A 23,806-nucleotide genomic window follows, 5' to 3' on the forward strand; every position below is an offset into this window, starting at 1 on the left:
AGCCTCCATTCCGTTAATAAAACAATATCCCGGAAAGAGAGAGCTGTTTTCTTAGAAATCGCGGAGAAAAATCGAGTGACATCTACAGACGAAGCACATGAAAATATAACGCCTAAACCTTATGATGGAAACGCTTGGACAAAGAACGATGTATTTTCTTTTGATTATGAGCCTTTTTACTGCAATGCTTGTTTTTTTTTTTATTGACAAATATTATTTGATTGTCCATGTGTGTGCGAACACCTCTCTAAAATGTACTCATGATTTTCGCTTTAAGTTTACGCTTATAACTTATGTGATTTTTTTTCATATTGCTGCGCGTTTTTCCATCGAAGTAATTGTTTGGGAAATTTTCATAGTCATAGATTTATTACAATCAGTTCTATCGTTTCTCTTAGTAATCTTCAGTAAAACAACGTCTCTTTGTTTAAACAGTTTCCCTGGAAAGAGGAAGACGTTTGCTCGGAATTAGTAACACCCTAAAACACTGCAGACAATTAAGCGACAGCGGCAAGCGAAGCAAACGAAAACATAGTGTCGCAAACCTCATAATATAAAGCTCATGTTTATTTAGATTTGGAATCTACAGAATGATGTAATTTGTCTTTTTATGTAAAGCGTTTTGCTTTAAAGCGTATCACTCGAACACGTTTTCTAGTTCCCTTGACAAATGTTATTCGATTGTCCATGTACTCTGCAGCTGGGCGTGATTCTGATTTTTTAAACAGGTTTTAAACACGTGTTGAGACCTGCGAGTCAAGTTGAATCAGTTATTTACTGAATAATTCAACCAAAAAGGTACGAAATATTCTTTTTCGGATCGAAATGATACATTAGTGGATTATCGAAAAAGCTCACCTAGTCCCCCAGTGGCTTATTTGTAGCATAGGCGGGGTGGGTAAAAGCGGGAGAGGGGTTGGGCCTGTGGATGGATACAGAGGTAACGGCTAATATTCGAAATTAGAAATCGGCTAGCGAACATAAAACAGATATAGGACTGTAACACGACATCTGGCCGGATACTACTAGTATTTATTCGTTTCGTTGCTTGTAAATTGTGTTTTGTTGGGTACCCTGGGAGATGTAGTACGTTCTGATGCGTGTTGCTGGAGGAAGAGGGTGTGGTAGCCCAAGAGACCAAATAGGAACTCCGGAAGTGTTATAAAAGTGGTTTAATGCAGCTGATTACAAACTCGATTAACTTTAATTTAGTTTTACATGTTCACATTACATTTGAACTTTATATTTAATGTTTTCTCCAAGTCAAGACAAGGCTTGGCTTATTAAGAGAATCCTAACTCTGATTTGCTGCAACCCACTGGAAACTTTCGTCCTTGGCACTCAACGGAAGAAGGTTACAAGGGCGCATGACAGCAACAGGAAGATGCTGACCATTGGCACTGCATTACCGCCATTGCAGAGATCTTTATCGCAGCATTTGTACGAGCACTCCCCACCAGCATCCTTGCAGGCTTTCAATTCTGTGCTTGCGTCGTCGCAGAGGGCCTTGGTAGAGCAGGTTCTAGTGAACGATTTAGTTTCACCGACGTTAGGAATATTAAACTTAATGGAAAGTGTAGCGCAGTAATCCAAACCGGATGGACAGGACTCTTCCTTTTTAATCTTGTCGCAGTCAGCCAGACTTGTTGTACTTGTACAAATGTTGCACTTGCGTCCATAAGCTGCCAAAAAAACATGCATGCCTTAAATAATGTAACTCACTGAATGCGTGTTCATTTCCTAAAGTACCATATAACCTCGATTTACCACCTCCACATTTCCTTATTATGCACATATATTATCCATACACTATATATTGGTTATTTTTACTATGTCATTGGTGAATCGTTTACCATTCACTACAAAGGAATGGGTATCATCGAAAAAGTAAGGATTTTAACTGATATTGTTTCAATTTAATAATCGAGAATTGATACGCAAGAAAGGTAAACTTGGTACCACAACAGCTTTCCTTAACGGATATTAAAGGATTTCAAAGAAGATCAAAGTCGAGTCTAAAAGGTCAGTCTCTTTTTCTAAGAAAAAAGGGGCAAACATATGCATTTAAGTTCATAATTTAATTACAGACCTCAACGACGGAAGGAAGGAAGTTGCATGCTTTAATCTTTCCCACAAAACTTGAATCACGAGCTTAACCAAAGCTACACTAAAATCTCTGTTTGTCTACAAGAGCCCTTCACTTAGCCGTAAAAATTACTGGAACAAAGAAGATAAAAAAATAGCCTGTATTCTTGCGAACTCTCGTTATTTGTTGCAATGAAACGCTTTGATCAAGAAACCCCTCGCATTGCTAGACATTATCAGTCATTGATTCCATTGATAAGTTAAAAGTTAATTACTCGCTAATCTCTCTTATCTCGACACACGCACGCTACTATCGAGGCGTAAAGAAAAATTGATGACGTAAATGACCATAAAAGGCAATGACTAGTTGATAGTGCAAGTGTCATTAATCACCCATTGACTTTATTGATCACTCATCCATTTTGCGCTTGTTTTGATATAAACTATTTAGTTATAAACCATGCGATTTAAAAAACCTTTTTCTGCTACATTTTATCTGTCTACATCTCATCGAACAAGGAACTGACATGTTTCCATTAAGTTTGCGATATTGTTTGTCATAAAATTTGAATTATGATGAACTTCAACTAAAGTTTATCTTGCTGATGAACTAAAATTATTAAAATGTAAATTTATGGAAATTAAATTGCTGCTGCAAGAGCCTTTTATGTAGCGGTTAAACTCTCGCAACCCAAAAAACTCGGCCGCTGTCGTATATTTGTAAAAGCGAAAGGGCAAATACTAGTTATCTTTCTTAAAACGTTCTGAAGACACCCAACTCCTCACATGAGTGAAAAACGACTTGAAAGGAAAGCTATTACCCAGCATAAACTAACTCAATTTCGCCACCGAATAGATAATATTGATATTGATTTCATTAATTAGTCAGCAGTTTTCTGAATACTGATTTCTTTTATATAGGACCGTGCATGGATTTCAGAGAAGAAAGTGGGTGTAGGCCTCATCGACTTCTCGCCTAAGTAACGTCTGGCGAGGACAGTTGTTTAGTAAATATGTAAGAAGTAGAATGTCAGCAAGTTCATGCCAATATTTTGATAAGACTGACTACTTTACTTCTTGGATGTCTCATTTACCGCAGTCTTGCAGGTTTATGGCCAGTTCATGCTTATTCATTCAACTGTATATGTGTATATATAACATTGATGCATTTATTTTTCAGCGATGGACATGTTTCAGCTTTTAAATGGAATAACTATTCATTTAGTAATTCTCAGTAGACATCAAGAAGAATGTCCTTTATTTAACTGAACATATCAATCCCCGTTACTTTTCTACTTTCCTCCTTGCCATATAACCATTCGCTGAGAATATAACGTCACACTTTCTGATCTTAACTCACTTGTTATATAAACAAGCCACCCAGACACGAAAAAATATTTGGTATGTGTATTTACAACCTTTTCCAAGATTAACACGTCAGTAGGTGCATTTGGATGAGGTGCAATTTAAGCAATGTATTTTAATACGAATGCAAATTTATCATGCAGGTAATATTTTGTGGCCGAGTTTTATATATTCAATGCTAAATAAAATTTAATACCTGCATGTTTTATAACTGCTAACATTAAGATAGAATACCAAACTGATGTAAAGCAAAGCAGCAAAACACAGACTATCAAGAGCTTATTCATGTTGTTGCATGAGTTAACGCACTGTGTAACTTTGTGTTGCACAAGTCTTAGGCCGCACCCTCTTTATACTGAGCTGCCCAGAAATCAAATGAAACAGTTATATTTTTTCGGTTTTGTCAATAACAGCAAATCAATGGTAATGTAATCGAATCTATGTTATATTCATTTGCATCAAACAAGAAAGTAACATGCGTGCTCCCACCCAATGTTGCGATATTGTTTGTCTTACAATTCCAACCATTGTCAATCTTTTTTTTTTAGCCTCAAGATTCCTTTATTTAGCAGGTAAAAATAAATGGAGCAAAAAAACTCCGACTTTTGTAGCAAACCAACGCTTGATCATGACACTCCCCTCAGTTAGTAGAACTAACTCTCTGGAACCTCTCTCGCCCACAGTACATACTACATTTATTTCCTAGGGCTAGGGGCATTGTTTTGACCTGTTAGTTATTGTTTTTAGAACCAGTGACATGTTATTACCCCATTCACGACAAATGAGCTATTACCATGCACGCATGCAAAAACATTGATGACATCAATGTCATCTATATAAGTACTCGATAACACCCAAAACTGTCAGTCACAGTCATTGAATTCACTGATTAGTCAGCAGTTTTATTGATTACCCTTCCCTTTGTATGCACCAATTCGGCTTGTGACCCATTTCGCCCCGAAATCCATTAAGGTGCCCGTTTACAGCTGGCTTTTCTGTATCTAAGCAAAAAATGCAAAATGATTTCTTGACTGAAAAAAATGTCTCTGTTTATGATAGTTCGTGATGTGGATTAATAAATCCAGGCTTTCTTATCATACATTTATTTTTTGAAAAAGAATTGTTGAAACGTGAAATAGTTTTAAATTAAATTTGCTGTATTAAATTTAAGTAACATTTGAAAGATAAAAACTGTATTTTATATCAATCATGATGTGAAGCCATTTGTTCGTAGCCGGAAATGTTTGTGGCGGGTTGATGTTTGCTCAATCATAGCAGAAAACAAATCTAGATTGTGTATTACCACGCATGCAAGGATAAGTCTTTACCGATGGAAATGTCATAGCTTAGCCATGTTGTTTATGATGCACCAAGACCATAAACCTTACGTCTCACAGGTCTTTGGCCAAATCCTTTTTTATCAGACATTATTTGCTGCAATAGAATTGCAATAGAGGCAATCGTGAAAGAGTTTTAAATTTGCTGCATTGGATTTAAGTAATATTTGAAAGGTAAAGAACTGTATTTTACATTAATAATGCGATGCCATTTGTTCGACATCCTGTGCAAGTGTAAATATAATATTGTGAACAGTAGCCGGGTTAATTTTTGTTTAATAAAAATAGCAGGAAACAAATCTAGATCGTTCATTATAACCACGCATGAAAGGATAAGTTGTTTACCAGCGGAAAAGCTTACAGCTTAGCTCTGTAATGAAGCACCAGGACCATAAACTCACGTTTCAGAGGTCTTGGGCCAAACTGTTTTTGGGCTGAGGCCCCAGATGAATATGAAATAGTTATTTCCTTTTGCCGCTGTCAATATCTGTGAATAATTTACAATATAACCGTTTCTACGTTCTATTATCTGCATAAAACAAGGAAGAAAAGTTTTTGCGCCCAATATTGCGATATTGTGTCTCAAAATTTCAAACACGTTCATAAAACAGCTCCAAGAGTCCTTCACTTAGCTACAGCAGTCAAAATGAATAGAATAAAGAACACTCAACTGTTATTACGCATTCTTGGAAGCGGAAAGCTCACTTATTTTTTTGCAAGGGGAACCAGATCTTGAATTTTTCGAGTAAGCAACCTCCATATTGGCTTTCAATTAACCGAACTCCTGAAAAAAATGAGCTGTTCACGCCTCAATCAAGGCATTATTATTTATGCATAAAATAATATTGATTAACGTTAGTGACGTCAATGAATTATCGATAGCAGACACAAAGTTTTCAGTCATTAATCAGGTTTTGAGTTCATTGATTAGTCAGCAGTTTTACTAATTACTCGCCCTGCGTGGATTTCATGACAAGGTTAAATGTCTTTATATGATGGACATGACTCCGTTTCTACGGTTTTTCTGTTTTAGAAGCTTCGTTATATTGGTTCATGAATTCAGACTTTCTCACTTAACATATTTATTTTTTTTTTGGTGAGGTGGCTTTGTAATAGTACCAGCAGAGACAAATCGGGGAGATCTTTTGTATCTAAGCATGTATGCAAAATGTTTTCATGACTAGGAAAATGACTCTGTTTATGGTCGGTGATAAAACCTTGCTTTCTTATCAGACATTTGCTGGAATAAACTTGTAATTGAGGCAAACGTAAAAGAGTTTTAAATTTGCTGTATTGGATTTAAGTAATATTTGAAAGATAAGAAATGTATTTTATATCAATAATGTGATGCCATTTGTTCGACATCCTATGCAAGTGTAAATTTAGTATTCTGAACAGTAGCCGGAAATATGTGTCCCGGGTTAATTTTTGTTTAATACAAATAGCAGAAAACAAATCTAGATTGTGTATTACCACGCATGCAAGGATACGTCTTTACCGATGGAAAATGTCATAGCTTAGCCATGTTGTTTATGATGCACCAAGACCATTAACTTTACGTCTCACAGGTCTTGGGCCAAACCCTTTTTGGGATGAGGCCCCGAATGAATATGAGATAATTATTTTCTTTGGGGCTGTCAATATCTGTGAATAATTGACAATATCACCGTTTCTACGTTATATTATCTGCGTAAAACAAGGAAGAAAGGTTTTTGCGCCCAATGTTGCGATATTGCATGTTTGTCTCAAAATTTCAAACACGTTCATAAAACAGCTGCAATAGTCTTTCGCTTAGCTGCAGCAGTAAAATGAATAGAATTAAGAACAGTCAACCGTTATTACGCATTCTTGGAAACGGACAGCTCACTAATTTTTTTGCAAACCAGCTCTTGAATTTCTCGAGTAAGCAACCTCCACATTGGGGGTGAGTTGTTCACGCCTCAATCAAGGCATTATTATTTATGCATAAAATAATAGTGATAACGTTAGTGACGTCAATGAATTATCGATAGCCGACACCAAGGTTTTCAGTCATTAATCAGGTTTTGAGTTCATTGATTAGTCAGCAGTTTTACTAATTACTCGCCCATTTCGCATCCCGCCCTGCGTGGATTTCATGACAAGGTTAAATGTCTTTATATGATGGACATGACTCCGTTTCTACTGTTTTTCTGTTTTAGCAGCTTCGTTATATTGGTTCATGAATTCAAGCTTTCTCACTAGACATATTTACTTTTTTGGTGAGGTGGCTTTGTTATAATACCAGCAGAGAGAAATCGCGGCAGTCTTTTGTATCTAAGCATGTATGCAAAATGTTTTCATGACTAGGAAAATGACTCTGTTTATGGTACTTCGTAATGTCGATTGATAAAACCATGCTTTCTTATCAGACATTTGCTGGAATAGAATTGCAATAGAGGCAAACGTGAAAGAGTTTTAAATTTGCTGCATTGGATTTAAGTAATATTTGAAAGGTAAAGAACTGTATTTTACATTAATTATGCGATGCCATTTGTTCGACATCCTGTGCAAGTGTAAATATAATATTGTGAACAGTAGCAGGGTTGATTTTTGTTTAATAAAAATAGCAGAAAACAAATCTAGATCGTTTACAACCACACGCATGCAAGGATAAGTTGTTTACCTGTGGAAACGCTTACAGGTTAGCCCTGTAATGAAGCACCAGGACCATAAACTCACGTCTCACAGGTCTTGGGCCAAACCCTTTTTGGGCTGAGGTCCCAAATGAATATGAAATAATTATTTCCTTTTGCCGCTGTCAATATCTGTGAATAATTTACAATGTAACCGTTTCTACGTTCTATTATCTGCATAAAACAAGGAAGAAAAGTTTTTGCGCCCAATATTGCGATATTGTGTCTCAAAATTTCAAACACGTTCATAAAACAGCTCCAAGAGTCCTTCACTTAGCTACAGCAGTAAAATGAATAGAATAAAGAACACTCAACCGTTATTACGCATTCTTGGAAGCGGAAAGCTCACTTATTTTTTTGCAAGGGGAACCAGATCTTGAATTTTTCGAGTAAGCAACCTCCATATTGGCTTTCAATTAACCGAACTCCTGAAAAAAATGAGCTGTTCACGCCTCAATCAAGGCATTATTATTTATGCATAAAATAATATTGATTAACGTTAGTGACGTCAATGAATTATCGATAGCAGACACAAAGTTTTCAGTCATTAATCAGGTTTTGAGTTCATTGATTAGTCAGCAGTTTTACTAATTACTCGCCCTGCGTGGATTTCATGACAAGGTTAAATGTCTTTATATGATGGACATGACTCCGTTTCTACGGTTTTTCTGTTTTAGAAGCTTCGTTATATTGGTTCATGAATTCAGGCTTTCTCACTTAACATATTTATTTTTTTTTGGTGAGGTGGCTTTGTAATAGTACCAGCAGAGACAAATCGGGGAGATCTTTTGTATCTAAGCATGTATGCAAAATATTAATGTTTTCATGACTAGGAAAATGACTCTGTTTATGGTCGGTGATAAAACCTTGCTTTCTTATCAGACATTTGCTGGAATAAACTTGTAATTGAGGCAAACGTAAAAGAGTTTTAAATTTGCTGTATTGGATTTAAGTAATATTTGAAAGATAAGAAATGTATTTTATATCAATAATGTGATGCCATTTGTTCGACATCCTATGCAAGTGTAAATTTAGTATTCTGAACAGTAGCCGGAAATATGTGTCCCGGGTTAATTTTTGTTTAATACAAATAGCAGAAAACAAATCTAGATTGTGTATTACCACGCATGCAAGGATAAGTCTTTACCGATGGAAATTGTCATAGCTTAGCCATGCTGTTTATGATGCACCAAGACCATTAACTTTACGTCTCACAGGTCTTGGGCCAAACCCTTTTTGGGATGAGGCCCCGAATGAATATGAGATAATTATTTTCTTTGGGGTTGTCAATATCTGTGAATAATTGACAATATAACCGTTTCTACGTTATATTATCTGCATAAAACAAGGAAGAAAGGTTTTTGCGCCCAATGTTGCGATATTGCATGTTTGTCTCAAAATTTCAAACACGTTCATAAAACAGCTGCAATAGTCTTTCGCTTAGCTGCAGCAGTAAAATGAATAGAATTAAGAACAGTCAACCGTTATTACGCATTCTTGGAAGCGGACAGCTCACTAATTTTTTTGCAAACCAGCTCTTGAATTTCTCTAGTAAGCAACTTTCACATTGGGGGTGAGTTGTTCACGCCTCAATCAAGGCATTATTATTTATGCATAAAATAATATTGATTAACGTTAGTGACGTCAATGAATTATCGATAGCTAACACAAGTTTTCAGTCATTAATCAGGAGGTTTTGAGTTCATTGATTAGTCAGCAGTTTTACTAATTACTCGCCCATTTTGCATCTGACCATGCATGGATTTCATGACAAGGTTAAATTTTTTCTTATGATGGGAATGACTCGGTATTTTCTACGGTACTTCTGTTTTAGCAGCTTCGTAATATTGGTTAAACGTAAAAAGCGTTTTTGCTTAGCTCGTTTAAAGAGAACCAGGCAGATAACGTATCAATTTTAGTGGGCGTCTTTCTTTCTCATTTGTCGAAGGTTGCTCTCAATATTTGTCACACAGTCGACGACTTAGTGAGCATCTAATTAGAAAGACTTTTCTTTAATCAATCAATGTTCCTGTTTGAAATTTTTAGAACTCACAAGACTAACCAACTCAGTTTCCGTAGAACCTTTGCCGAACATCAATCTCAGCTGCAGGCCATCATAATGATCGTGTTGAATATTGGAGATTTTGACCAAGTGACGTTGAAGTTCGATCACTTTTGCGCCATTTTATTTAACTGTTTGGTGAAAGAAGTGTGTGGTATCGATAAATTACACTTGCGTCTTTGCTTTTCATTCCAGCAACGAAAATTAACATCTAACCTATCTCCGTACGGCGATGTTTCCCAAACAGATCGATGAATTCACTTTTCAGTAATACCAAGAAAGAATTCGACAACATTGCTTTATTGCTAACGAAACACTCTAAAAATCTTATTCCTCAAATTCCAATACGCGAGGTAACCTCTTCCAATGTTACCATTCTCAGACAAGCAAACCACGCACACACTATGAAGTATTAGCTATAATCACAGGGTTTACTAAGCACAAACGGTCCTAAATTAAGCGTATTTCAATACAGCATTATTTGAATGGTAAAGCAATGTGTTCTACATTGATACTGCGGCCATTTGATCGAAACTCTGCTTAGAGGTAAATACGGTATTCTACACAGTCGGTTACGGTTTGTGCCTGCTTTTCGTTCAGATAATAAAACACCCAGACCTTTTATAACAGCACATGGATGAAGTAATACTAACCTGCAGAAAAGCACAGCAATAGGACAGCGACTGCAAAGAGCTTAGACATGCTGCTGAATGAGGTATCACACTGTATACTTGACGTCTCACAAGTCTTGGGCCGCACCCTCTTCAGACTGAAGCTCAGAAATAAAATGTAACTTTTTATAGCCTTTTGGTGCTGTCAATAACAGCGAACCTGCACTTATGAAATAGTCTCATTTACGTATTTATTTGCATCAAATAAGGAACTGACATGTCACCACCCATTGTTGCGGTACTATGGGTATTAAATTTCAGTCACGAACTTACATGAAAGTCTTGAGCTGTCTTCTATTAAGCGGTAAAAATGAAACAAACAAAGAAAACTCGCGATCGGTGTTTAGCGTATGTTTTTTTGAAGCGAAGTTCTTTAAAATTCTTCGATACTATCGATCTCTGTTGCGAAGCAACCCTTGAGCAAGAGTGCGTATTCAAGACACCCCCCCCACTTTAGCTGCCAATCAAGTTGAGAAATGGCTTGAAAATCAATCAAACTTTGGACGCCGTTCAATATCTACTAAGTACAGACGCAGTGCAATATCTTAGCGTTTTATTATGCGGAAGGAAGACAGTTGCTAAGTAACAATAATGCCATATGTTGAGTCATTCCCATCAGGAAAACTGAATGATTTAAAAACTTGGCCTAGATGGTATCAAACTCTATGCAAAAGTGCTCTGTTTTCCCTTCCCATTTCTACCACGTGAAAATACAATTTTCGAGAGCAGGGGCGGCGAGTAGTCCGGCGGCCCTCACCAATGTGGTCCGGGGTCGAACCCTGAACCCGGCGTCATGCGTTGTTCGAGTTCCTTGCTGGTTCTCGTCCTTGTCTTGAGGGTTTTTCTCGGGGTTTGCGGTTTCCCTTGCTCTATTAAAACCAACACTCCAAATTCCAATTCCATCTCGATGCACGTACACTTTGTAATGAGTCCTGGAGAGCTCCTCCTTGTTCATACAACGGGTAAATAAAATTACATTTACATTTTGTTTTATACATTTACATGATTTCCAATAGAATTTGATGATACGATGTAATTTTTGGATTTTCTTAATTGATGTGTACTGAGCTTTCCTTGGTTGGAACGTGACTGAGGAAAAAAAAGTTATCGTACGTGTTTTAGGTGAACGTTTTAGCGTTTTATTAAGCGGAAGGAAGCTGCTTAACATTAATGCCATATATATGCAGAGTCATTTCAATCAGGAATATTGTTTAGTAATCACTGCAGCATAAGTGCTATTCTGTGATTTTGTTATATTGTTGATGTTAAATTATGTCTTGGACTGTCCCATTTATAAAAATTGATAAGTTGAACTAGTCATTTTGCAAGGAGATGCACGCTCCTCATGTAATCTAAACCACAATCTTTTGAGCCGTGTCTTCCTGTATTCTGTCGCGTCATGGCACTGTTTGTACGCAAGAATTACAGACTGCTTTGCTTTATTTTTTTTACTGTAAAGCGATCAAATTTTAAACTAAGTCGTCTCCATAATTCTTGTAATCATGAGAAGTCGAACCGTGGACTACTTTTTCGTCCTTCATACTTTCTCCTAGCCTGCGTTGCAGACGAACAAAACCCCGGTATAGTATACCGGGGTTTTGTACGTCTGCAACGCAGGCTAAATTTCTCCACAAACGAGAAACAACTATATATTTTTAAGCTAAGTGATTTTTACTAAGATTACGCTATGTGTGATGATGTCGGATGTCTGGTGACAATAATCTATCGTATTTTGCTTAGAGGCTAGTGCAAAGGTATTTGAAAACAAAATCGTGTTGTGATTTCTTGCACATGCCAGGCATGTATTTGTTAATAAAGTTCTCTTTTCCCTACCTTCCAAAAATCAGCTTTTATACAAGGAACAATTATTTTAACAATAAAGCACATTCTGCAGGGCATTGCAGGTTGCTCTATCGGCTAATTACCACTAATCTCACTGCTAAGCGACCTTAGAAGTCAAAATTTCGACTAACAAAACAATCATCATCAGCTTTTTATCATGCGCGAACGACAAAATCGAGACAAAATCCACGTGTTGCAACTGAACGCTCACTTCGAATGCCTCTTTCTTTCCCACGTTTCTGCCACCATCTGCAAACTTAGGCAGTTGTCATTTAGCCAATAATAAGACATTACTTTCAAATCAATAAGGTTATCAGTTAGAATAAATAACTTTTTATTATTTGATCAGTTCAACTCGAGCGTGCACGATTTTGTCTCGATTTTGAAACCAAACAAAGTGCGGACCTCTCGGGAGAACGTGCCACTATCTGATTTGTTAGTTTCGATCCCATATTCTTGGTGGTAACATAAAAAGCATGAGTGACGGAAATTTATTGCCAACTTCTGTCGGAGTTTTGACTTCGAAGGTCACGTAGTAGTGAGATTGTTGGAAAGCCCTTGGCTTGCAGAAACAATTTTGAGTTTTGCTCTCCTTTTCTTTGCCAATAGAACAGTGAAACAGTAGTACTTTAGGGCTTAAAGAATATTATCCTCAAAGAATATTTTCTGCTATCATTTATCGACAAAATATTTCTCTTTTAAAGTTCCGCTTCGCTCGACCCAAAGCCCTTGATGTTGACAACTGAACTTCATCATTAATCTGCGTATGTCCATTGTTTCCTTTGACCAAACCTAAAGAACTTTACAAATGGTGCACGGGTCGCCCCGACGTTGAACACGACTATCTTATTGCTTTATTTTACAGCTAATTCGAAAAAGGTAAAAACTTGTTGTCCGACGTTTTGATGTAGCTAACATCATTATCAAGGTAAAATGTTGTATCGTGGTGTGAATATAAATTAGTTTGTGGAAAATAATAGACATTTGCTACATGGTTATTTATATTCACACCACGATACACCTTGATAATGATTTTAGTTACATCGAAACGTCGGACAACTTTAGTTTTAGTTTCTACTGAAGTTTTTCAGTAAACTGTTGATTATGCGAATTCGAGAAAGGTGGCCGGAAAAAAAGCACAAAAGCGCACGCGACAAGACCAAAAGGTAGAATGGGTAGAAGTTAAGAGCTACTGCATGTGCTGAATACTAATAAGATGACTAACGCGAATTTGCATGTTTTCATTTTCTTCACGGATGTGGAAACAAGGTTCTTTTAGGCACGCTGAGTTTTAGAAGCCTTTTCAAAACCCAACGATATGCAACAAGCAAGCACAAGCCCAATCACGCAAACAGGACAAATTTTCATCCTAATGCTTGTGCTTGCCGCAGGCACAAGACATGGATGAAAATGCATTGCAATTGTGCTTTTGCTTGAGTCGAAGTCGTTTTCACGGTGAAATAAGAGCTGTTCACCGTGAAAACGGCTTCGACTCAAGAAATATTGATACTTCACCAACTCGTGCGTTAATACAGTACGCTCGCACTTTTCATGAAGTATAGCAAAGATATTGTTGACGTCACCTATTGTTTTTAATGTGGCAACCAGAAAACTATTGGCTGTCGAAACAAAGAGTTATTTTGTTCAAATTGTTGTACATTTAAATAACAAAGACAATGTTTGTAAACAAATAACTTCCCTATTCTATATGTGCCACGTCAAGAAGCCACGAGCGTCAAGACAAAATAAGGTGAAATGATTCTACCTGCGCAAGAGCTAATGGGGGACCTAGTTTGGCATGATTAAATACTCAACAATGAGTTAAACATTGTTTCGTAGTCACACAGGTAATATATTGGTTATTCGACATATTTGTATATTTCCGAGGTAAATATCCAACAATGTTGAGTGAGTCTGAAGCCAATAATTGTTGCGGGCTCAAGAGAGGCCCGCAACCCTAATCTTCACAGTGACCAGCGGATTACGTACCAAGCGTGCGCGCCACGTTTATTATATAGCAGCTCAGAAACGGAAGTTGAAAATTTCTTCTTCCACTAAGAACGATCGGAATGCGAAAAATGTGTCAATCACAACAACGCGTACAGTGCCCCATCCGGAAGTTAACAATTTTGTTTTTCCAGATCTGACCAATAATGATTACAATGCAAGCAAGGGTAGTTCGCGTGAATTTGGAGCCTTTGTCAATCGCCTCTATCACAATGAAGCTGGCACAAAGGTTGCCCATTGCCTCAATGTTTACGAAAGCAACGCGTTAAAACAGAGGATATTTTGTCGAATTTCAGTCGAATTGAAGCTATGATTGAAGCAATCGTTTCCTCCTGGATTTTGTAGAACGATCGTACGTTGTTCAAGGTTCGAACAAAACGGAAATATTGTCTGCTCAATTAAAGAAATCGTTGGAACAGACTACAGCCGTACTTGATGGATTCTGCGTGCACAATCAATCAATCAATCAATCAATCAATCAATCAATCAATCAATCAATCAATCAATCAATCAATCAATCAATCAATCAATCAATCAATCAATCAATCAAAACCTTCATTTATACACGATAGGATAAAAAAGCTACATAGCTTGTGGGGTCGTGTGTTTGTAAACAAATAACTTCCCTATTCTATATGTGCCACGTCAAGAAGCCACAAGCGTCAAGACAAAATCAGGTGAAAACGGAATAAAGTTTCGCTATCGAACAGAATGAGATAAAATTGAAGAAGTAAGGTTCATCTGTGGCAAGTTGAGCAAGTAAAACGTTGTTCTGAAATAATCTATCGATTTATAATGAATACTTTCACGAGTGTGCCGAGTGTGCCTGTGTGCGACCACAGGCAGCCCAAGCTAACGATAAGAGCCACAGTAATCTAAGACTCAATTTATAAGGATTTGTATGGGAATGAAACAATCTTGTTTTACAATACAGAAATTCGAACGTTTTATGAATAGAATTGACTTACACTGATGCTGTGTCGTACCGCGTGTTCTTTCTCGTTTTCCAGCCCCTCGGGCCAATTTGGATGAGTTATTGCTTTGCAAAGTTTTGAACACGTGTACTCAAGAGAGGATGACCTCTCTTGGTGTTCTTTATTAAATATTCCCAAGGCTGGAAACTTTTTTCGACAGCATCTTACTCGAAGCGAAATATTTTCCGTGTAATTGGTCAAATCGCTACAGAATTTCCACCACCATAATCTCCGGTAATTTCTCTTTCTTGGTTCCGAGTGCTCTAGTAAAGCGTAGAAAATTCCTCCAAAGTGCGATTTTTGCTTTTCTTGTTATGCGCGGCCCATCAAACCACACACAAAATGGCGTCATGTCAATCGACCTTAGCGGTGGAGAGGCATGGTGATATTGTCACTAACTCCAAAATATGCTGTGGTGCCCGGAGAGGTCAATTTTCTACTGGAAATAAAAATCGGCGTTTTAGAAATCACGTGCCGGTGATTTTCTATTTCATTTAGAAAATCAACCTCTCCGGGTACCACAGCCTTCTTGCTGATTTCGTTTGGATCTTAAGCGGATGCTTAGCTCTGGTGCTTTTGCTTCTACAACACTCGAAATAATCGTTGAAGTCTAGACCATTTAATCCGAACACTGTTTTATAACATTCTACTAAGGACAAGTACTCCCGTCGATGCTGAAGTGAGTTCCAGTTTTAAGTAGTAGTTGGCATCTCACGGGGTTTTTGCCCAAGAGCAATTCTTGATGCTCTTCGTTGTACTTTTTCAATAGCTAGTATATCTTTAACTAGGTGCGGTGACCATACAGGACATGCGTATTCTAGGATCGGTCTCACCAATGACTTGTTAAGCATGGAAAAAATTTCTTTGTTCTCGCTTTAATAAACCAAGCACTTTGTTAGCTTTGTTCACAATTACGTCCACGTGATTCGACCAGGATAAATCCCTCGACATGTTAACACCTAGATCTTTATATGAGTCGACAAATCGTTATTCTGTATTTGACAGGTAATAAGGATGTGTACTTTTGTCCTGTCCTGCTGCTGTCTGTGGTGCGACGAGAAGTGATCCGGTGTTTTTAATAAGAAGGAAAGTACAGATATCGGATTTTTAAAAGCGTATAGCGTAGGGTAAAATAAGTTTGTGTTGGCATAACTGCGCTTTATACACGGGGAAATCTCGCTGTAAATAGCCGAGTTTTACATTGCAGGAAGATATCTTAACATTGCACTTTGTTTGATATTTATAGAAACAATCCTCTGTGAATAATCTTTATTCGGCCATGGATCGGGAACGTCTTGAAAACTGCAGTCGCTGGCAACTGCTCCTTTTCAAGATATTGCCAGTTTAGTGTTTGCAAAACTGATATATACTTGGATCCTGCTTCTGGTCAAATCTCAAAAAGTGTGCAAACTCGTTCGCGTACCTCCACTTTCCTGGCCCAAAACCTCTCCTTCCAAGTCCCCTTACAAGACATATACAACTTTTGCAGTATATCTAGGCCCCCAATTTTTTTTAGTCTTATTTGCAGAGGTAAATATAAACAACTACAAACTACAGTGAAAACGCTTGCTTCCATATATGTGCAGTAGTCGAAATACATTGACGGCGATTGAATTTCTCCATCAATTGAAGCGCTAAAGTAATGAAATGAAACAGTTATTCATCACGTGCCCTTATCTGATATTTGCTGACTTCACGACCAATGTAATCAAGCTATCGTCTCGAGATGATGCAACAGAGGCAAAGAATCCTTTTGATAGTAAGCCCTTCCGAGTATTAGCCTATGCGCCTATATTTAAATTTAGCTCTTTAAGAAAGCTATAACTTCTACCATTAATAAGCTTCCTATTGGAGAGAATGGTTTGCATTTTATGTCATTGAAGTATACCTAGAGAATTGTGGTGTTCATATGTCTGTAAAACTATCTTTCTGTTAATTAACGTGAGCTATTCTTGCATGCAAGTAAAATTTTTGGACGCAACATTTCTTCCAAACCCAACCTATAAGCTTTGAAACGCAACGTTCAATTGGATAAAAAAGCCGTCAAAACTACTGGTTTGGCGGTGAAGACGGGAGGAATTCTGGAATGAGCAGTTAAAAAGTACCACGCAAGGAGCTGTAAAGCAGGTAATTAACCAAAATCGATTTATAAACGACTTTTATGAAGAGTCACCAATCGCAAAAATGGGATCATTTGCTTTGGAGAAGAATGGAAAAACACAGAAAGCAGTCTTAAGTGGTTTAATGCAGCTGATAACAAACTCTATTACCTTTAGCTTACATGTTTAAAATTAATGTTTTATTCCAAGTCAGTACAAGGCTTGGCTTATGAGGAGAATTCTAACTTTGCTGCAACACACTGGAGACTTTGTACTTGCCACTCAACGGACGAAGGTCGCAAGAGCGCATGCCAACATCAGGAAGGTGCTGACCACTGCACTACCGCTACCACCACTGCAGAGATCTGAATCGCAGCACTCATATGTGCACGTTCCACCAGCGTTTTTGCACACCTGCAATTTTGAGTCTGGGTCATCGCAGAGAGCCTTGGTAGAACAGGATCTAGCGAACCTTTTAGATGTGCTATTGTTGGGCAGTTTAAACTCGGTGGAGAGCTCACTGCAGTAATCCAAGCCGGTTGGGCAGTCTATTTCCTTTTTATTACTGTTGTAAATAGACAAGGCTGGTTGTTTAGAAACACTTTTTCTTCTTTCTTTTCACCTTTATTTATACCCAGTATTTTAATAATACAACTTTGAAAAAGGAAGAAAAGAAAAGAAACAACCTAAATGTAGATGGGTTATTTTAATGGCTGTGTAACATCTGCCGTATTCATTGGACGCAAAGAGTCTTTATCTATGACGTCAATGAGATGCCGTCCACACTAATGGGTTTCTTTGCGGATATAATTCCTTTTTTTCTTGTCCACAGGGCTGATACGTTTGTTTTTCAAATGTCTCCACTCTGGACAGCGTTTTTTATTGTGCGCGTTTTACAAAAGCGTATCAACGTAAACGCATTAGCGTGGACCGAGACCTTAGTGAATCTTTTACCGCCATGCCTTTTTTTAATGGGAAGACAGGAGCTCTCTAATTGGCCCTAACACGATTTGTGTACTAAAAGAATGCTATTTTAAAAGAGGCTCACAACGGTTTCCAGCACTTTTTAGCTCTTAAACTTTGATAGGTCAGTACAACGAATCTTAAACAATTGCTGCTACAATGATGATATCAAATCATCGCTTTACAAGTTGGGGTCTTTTTCCTGACGTTTCTGGTTATCTTAGAAAGAGTATAACCTGTTAAAAACACCCTTTATTTCCACTTTAAGTGCTCATAACTCAAAAACGAGTCCAGTGACCCGCATTTTTTTATCACTGAATAATGATCAGCATGTTAGGATACAACTTTTTGCAAAGTTAAAAAAAAATTCTCCGTAGCCTACTTAAAACAGGATTAAGTACAAAGCGCACAACACAATAATGAAATATGTATAACACAACGCAGCATAGTTTAGCAAACGTTGTGTCATTTCTTCAACTCAAAATATAACAGACACGTCTGCTGTCAGTGATTAAGACTTCACTGCGGACAAACCGAAGAGGCCGGTAAATAGTTAAGGGAATTATATTATTATCCATTGACTACGTCTGGTTCACTGAAGACCAGTGAAGAGTATAGAGATTTAGGATTTGAACTAAGAGATTTGTGATGGACGTTAAAACGGTCCTGTTCTCGTATGCCGGTGAAAAGTATTACACTGCATATTTTCGTTCTCTTATTTAAACTAATATACAACATCAATATATATATTTCTTTACTGCCCCCAACGGTTTTTGGGTCCTCTTTATGAAAGGTTTTTTCATAACCTACTTACCGTCGGAAAAGCAAAGCAAGAAAACACAGAATGCAAAGAGCTTAGCCATGTTGCTGGATTAAATATCACGCCGTATCAGGGGTCTGCAAAATAATTTAAAATTTATGATTTTTAAATACATTTTTATTTTAAAATGTTTTTTCTGTTGATGTTTATACGTGAACCACTTTTTTATTTCTGGCGACAAAAATAAGGGTATTTTGTTCTGTAATTAAAGCCTGGTTTTCACTAGCGACGCAAGCATAAGCACAAGCGCAAGCACAAGTACAAGGATCAAAATTTTTCCTTTTCTTGTACCTGCGTTCGTGTGAAAACGAAACATCGCATAAGCACAAGAAAATTGTTTACGTCTGTTCGTGCTAGCCAATTAAAGCACTCGTTCCAGCATGTGAACAAAGTCGCAGAGGCCGCGGTTGATTTTGATAAACGTTTTCCGAGGTTATTCGGAGGAGTGGAGACAAAAACACAAAAGACACAAGCGTGGGCTCGAGAAGCAAAAGAAATAATGAGAAATTAATTTTCTTAAAAAAATCTTTATCCTAAATGTTTCGTTTTCCTCCGTTTTGTAGTCGCTTTCGCTTTCTTCATCACAAGAGTAGAAGAAACAACAACACTCGACGCCTGAAAGTTCCTGCCGCAGTATTTGCCGACAGTACGGAGTCGAGAATGAAGCCTTCCAACTTGTAAACATCATATTCTAATGCTAATGTGCTTATGCTTATGTCGACGTTCGTTTTCACTTCGCACCATAGTACTAACTATTATCGCACAATTATTACTTATGTTTACGTTTGTGCTTGCGCTTGTGCTTGCGTCGCTAGTGAAAACCAGGCTTAAACTATAACATTCCAAAGAAGCGCGGAAAAGACAAGCTGCTTTATTGTAAAACGGTACTCCACAAATGTTTTGTAAGATATTTCCTGGACCAGTGTACATTTCCCAATTCCATGCTTCTTACAATTCGCACAAGATACTTTTAGACCATGCCCAATTACTAAAACAAATAAGAGTAATACTTTTGCGTTGACTGGAACACAAGTTTTAAACATTACTGTAAACACGTTCTATGATAAATATATAATACATAACATGTATACTTGGCATACTTCATCAATACAACTGTATTATTTTTTTTAAGAGCCGGGCTTACTTTCTGTCGGAGCTTTTGGCTGTAAAGTATTTAATCAAATTTATTTGTGTTATGCAACTGGTATGTAAAGGTCCTCGAGCTTGAAGAGTGTTAACAGTCCATGTTTTGGCTCTAGATGTCTAAAGAGCGCTTTTATGCACTTATGACGAGAGGATAATTTTCGCCTCCCACGAATATGAGTGTAAAATGAATTATTTAGAAAGGAGAAAAGGACTTTGTTTTGACGTGGAATAAATTTTAGCATCCTTGACAACGGTAATGATTTAAAAGGCGAAGGACTCTGAATCTTTATCTTTGCATATTATGTCGTATTTTAAATGAATTTTCCTTTCTTGTAGGAAGCTTGCAAAATCATATGTTTTTACTGTTTGCTGTCTTGGGATATATAAACTACGAATCCTTTTATTATTTGATTGGCTGAAGGTGCTGTAAGTTGACTATTCGCATATGGTCAACACCGGTCAGAATTCAGGATTAAATGATTGGGATCGCTTTTCATTTAATTATGTTGGAAAAAAGCAATTTTATAGATATATACATCTTAAATGTTAAAGAAGAAATAACGTCTGTTTTCCTAAGTAATTGGACTACTCGCTAACGTTTTCTACCAATAATAGTAAGTCGTTTACGCCTCGTTGACTGTACCCTCGTCATGAGAAAACTCGAGATCGTCTTCCTGTATATTTTTTTAAATTCCCTTTAACAAATCCAACGGAAAATAAACCAAAAAACATAAAAACCTGCTGATTGTTTGTAGATATTTCATTGATTTTTCTAGCGGTAATTTGAAGTTTCAAAACATGTTACGAAGCCGTACTGTATTGAGAGAAACGAACAGGAACAGGTTTCAGAAAGGAACAGTTCTCTTCTACTGACTTGGTATTGGCCCCAGAATTTAGGGCACTGCTCTAGGATCTAACTGTTAATTTTGCAAGATCTACTTACAAAGATGACTTACTGTACTGGAGCTTTCTCTTTCAACGTTATTCTTTGAAGACAGCTTAACCTTTGTTACTGGTTAAGTCTCTGTTGAGAACTGGGTGCTATCTGTGGCTCACTGTCTTTAAAGAAGTTATTATACGTAATTGCTTAAAAATAGGTGTGAAATTTACAGCGAAAAATGTCAAATAATGTCGTACAAGCGCAGGTCATTAGTGTTCAGCTTCAGACCTTTTGGCGCCAGTTTCCAAACAACCCACGTCTTAGCTAGGGGCATGTATCCAAGGAAGTTCCTTTGAAAAAATTTACGCCGAGCGAAAAACTTATAAGTTTCGTTAAACTAAGAGATATCAAGTTTAACAATCGTAAAACTGGCCGGAAATAGGGGGAAGACGAAAAAATTGGGCTAAGTGCACGAGGAACAAGAAAACAAAAATAGGATCGGACCAAACATGTTTTTCACTTGTTACCATGGAAATTAATTTCAAAGTTACTGGTAGTTGAAGTCAAAGAAAACAAAACGTGACTGTGCATGTTTAAAAACGCTATTTTGTAAATAATAGTAAAAAAACATTGTAAAATTAAAGTAATATAAATGATATGAACCAAAGTTTTGGTGCATCTTGCGCCATTATCAACGTTACATAATTAGTGATAAAAAGCGGTTGCGAAAAGGCTAAGTTGAAAGTGAATTTACATAAAGAGTAGTAGGAGGGAAGGATATTACTCTTTTTTTATGTTAATGAAGCAAAAGTCGGCCATGGGATGGCGGCGAATGGCGGCGATTTTAGAGGGCGCTAGTGGGGTCATCGGAGCGAATCGAGAATTTTGTCTGAGCAAGAAAGAGAAAGATGGCCGCTTGTAGAGACACGGTTAGCGCTAGTTTGAAAGAAGGTCTGTTAAAATATTTAGAAATCAGAAGACAAGTTTATTGGAAAGAGAATGAACATGTTTATCGCGTGGACGTACCGTTTGCGGGGAAGCATAAGATTTTTGCCGAGCTCTTTATACCAGCGAGATAGCGACGGTGAAGATAAGGACGAAGAAAAGTTTTTCCTATCACTTCGTGACAGCACGATATACATCGAGGCGGTGTGTTGGTTGGTGGCACAGGACGAGATTCAAGAGGCGAGAAGATTGTTGTGTTTTGGAGTTCACGCTGATTGACTTTCTGCTGGAACGCTCTGCAGAGCGGTTTCGCCGAGCAGTTGGAGGAGTTGATAGATTACAAGCCGGGCGGCTCCGTTTTAGGGTGTTTGATCGGTATGAGAGACAATTACGGATTCGAAAAATACAAGTCAGAGATAACCAGTAAAGCGACGGCACGCAAGTATGAAGATTATAAATTGCGTCTGCTACAGTATTACGATGCAGTGTGGATGGCAAATTGTCGCGCATTCAAATTAGTGGATAAATGATTAGGTCTGATTAATTCAGTTTACGCACAAGCGTGACTACGTATTTACTTTTGTGCCCGCTATTGTGTTGTTGAATAGTTTTCACTTACCAGACGAGTAAATCTGTACAAAACCTTTGCTCCCGTTTTTTTTTCATTTGCTAAAAGACAATAGCTTACATTATTATAAAAGTTGATTATTAGTCGACAGAAAGTGCGCCACCATCGAACTTTCGTTCAACTTACTGTATGTCAGTTTTAAGTGAGAAAGCGAATAAACTGAAATTGATCAAACAGATCATTGAAATTTAACTGAGCACAAAAATGACTTTTGTTGTAAGCGAATTATAACATCGAGCATGGCGTAAATGTTTACTGTAGTTTAAATGTTAATTTTGTCCCAGTTTTTGAGAGCGTTTTGAAGGTATCAACAGACGTTTTAATTTAGTTGAGCAACAAACGTAAACTTGGAACAACTGAAAAGTAAAACTGACTGTCGCGTGAAAAAGCTGCTTACCAAATACAAAGTGCATCACTTTAGCGTGTACAGTCGAATGAAATCTAGTTTATGCGAGCGCTTCAATCGTAGTCAGTCAAGGAAAAATTATATCGATACATGATAGCAAATGGAACACGCAAATTTATAGATGCCGTGCCTTGTTTGGTGTCAACAACACTATCCTCACGATAACAAAACTGCACCCAGCGGAGATCAATATGTTCAACGCTTCAGGTTTTGCAAGACGATTTTTTTTGGTCAAAGAAATACCTCGTCGTCTTTCTCTTGAACTGGATACCTTTGGCGAAATCGTTCAAGCGGAAAAGCTGCAAGATCGCATTTTGTATGCCGCTTATTATGGATCACATGGTATCAAAACAAACGATTCCAGTGGGATGGAAGTCCGCGAAGATCGAAATGCTGACGAGGTTTTGAACTGTGACCCGTTTGAAGTGCAATTACCCGAGAACGAATTAAATTCAAACTAAAGTGTGCTCATGAGATTATTTAAGTCAGTTTGTGTTTGTCTGTACTCAAGTAAACATATTCTACTATATGCTTCGAGTCGATTTTTTACCGCTACCGCCTTATAGCAAGAAGTGTATCTATACCGTCAGGAGAAATATCTTTACTTAGAGAGAAATTTTGCAAACTACCGGGCTCTAAGCTTGTCAAGATGAATTAAGCTCTCCATTCAGAGGTCTTTTCCAAAATTCACTACTTACTATGCTGGGGCCGATAAGTGGCATTTTTAAATTTCGCGGAAAAATTGGGACTGACCGTGGAAGAATTGGAACAACTCTTCGATTTTCTCGTTCCCAAGCTATCTCAATTTGGAGAGTAACTATATAAGTGAAAACCATACGAGGAGCAGTCATTACAACTTTAACCTTGACGGTAGGTGCAAGTGATGGGTTGTTGTCCGCCTTCCTCTTCTTTGGGATTCGAG

At 37.5% G+C, this 23,806-nt stretch overlaps 1 protein-coding gene and 1 pseudogene across 4 annotated transcripts in view; both read right to left on the reverse strand.

The window, feature by feature from the left end:
• Positions 1 to 1,157: 1,157 nt before the first annotated feature.
• Positions 1,158 to 23,806, reverse strand: part of LOC144644905 (uncharacterized) — a 38,886-nt gene continuing 16,237 nt past the window's right edge. For 2 of the 4 annotated variants that reach the window (XM_078504467.1, XM_078504466.1), the window contains exons 2-3: positions 18,874 to 18,956; positions 1,158 to 1,682 (exon numbers count right to left, since the gene is read on the reverse strand). In XM_078504467.1, coding sequence (XP_078360593.1) covers positions 1,342 to 1,682; positions 18,874 to 18,922 — 390 coding nt within the window. In that variant the 5' untranslated portion in view covers positions 18,923 to 18,956 and the 3' untranslated portion in view covers positions 1,158 to 1,341. Of the gene's footprint in view, positions 1,683 to 18,873; positions 18,957 to 20,968; positions 21,133 to 23,806 lie in introns of those variants that run through there. The other 2 variants (XM_078504464.1, XM_078504465.1) reach the window with 2 other exon arrangements.
• On the reverse strand, positions 15,492 to 16,471 carry LOC144640342 (uncharacterized; annotated as a pseudogene).

The sequence above is a fragment of the Oculina patagonica genome, chromosome 2 (assembly GCF_052425735.1).
Source record: "Oculina patagonica isolate OP01 chromosome 2, crgOcupat, whole genome shotgun sequence".
In the NCBI taxonomy this organism is placed as follows: domain Eukaryota; kingdom Metazoa; phylum Cnidaria; class Anthozoa; order Scleractinia; family Oculinidae; genus Oculina; species Oculina patagonica.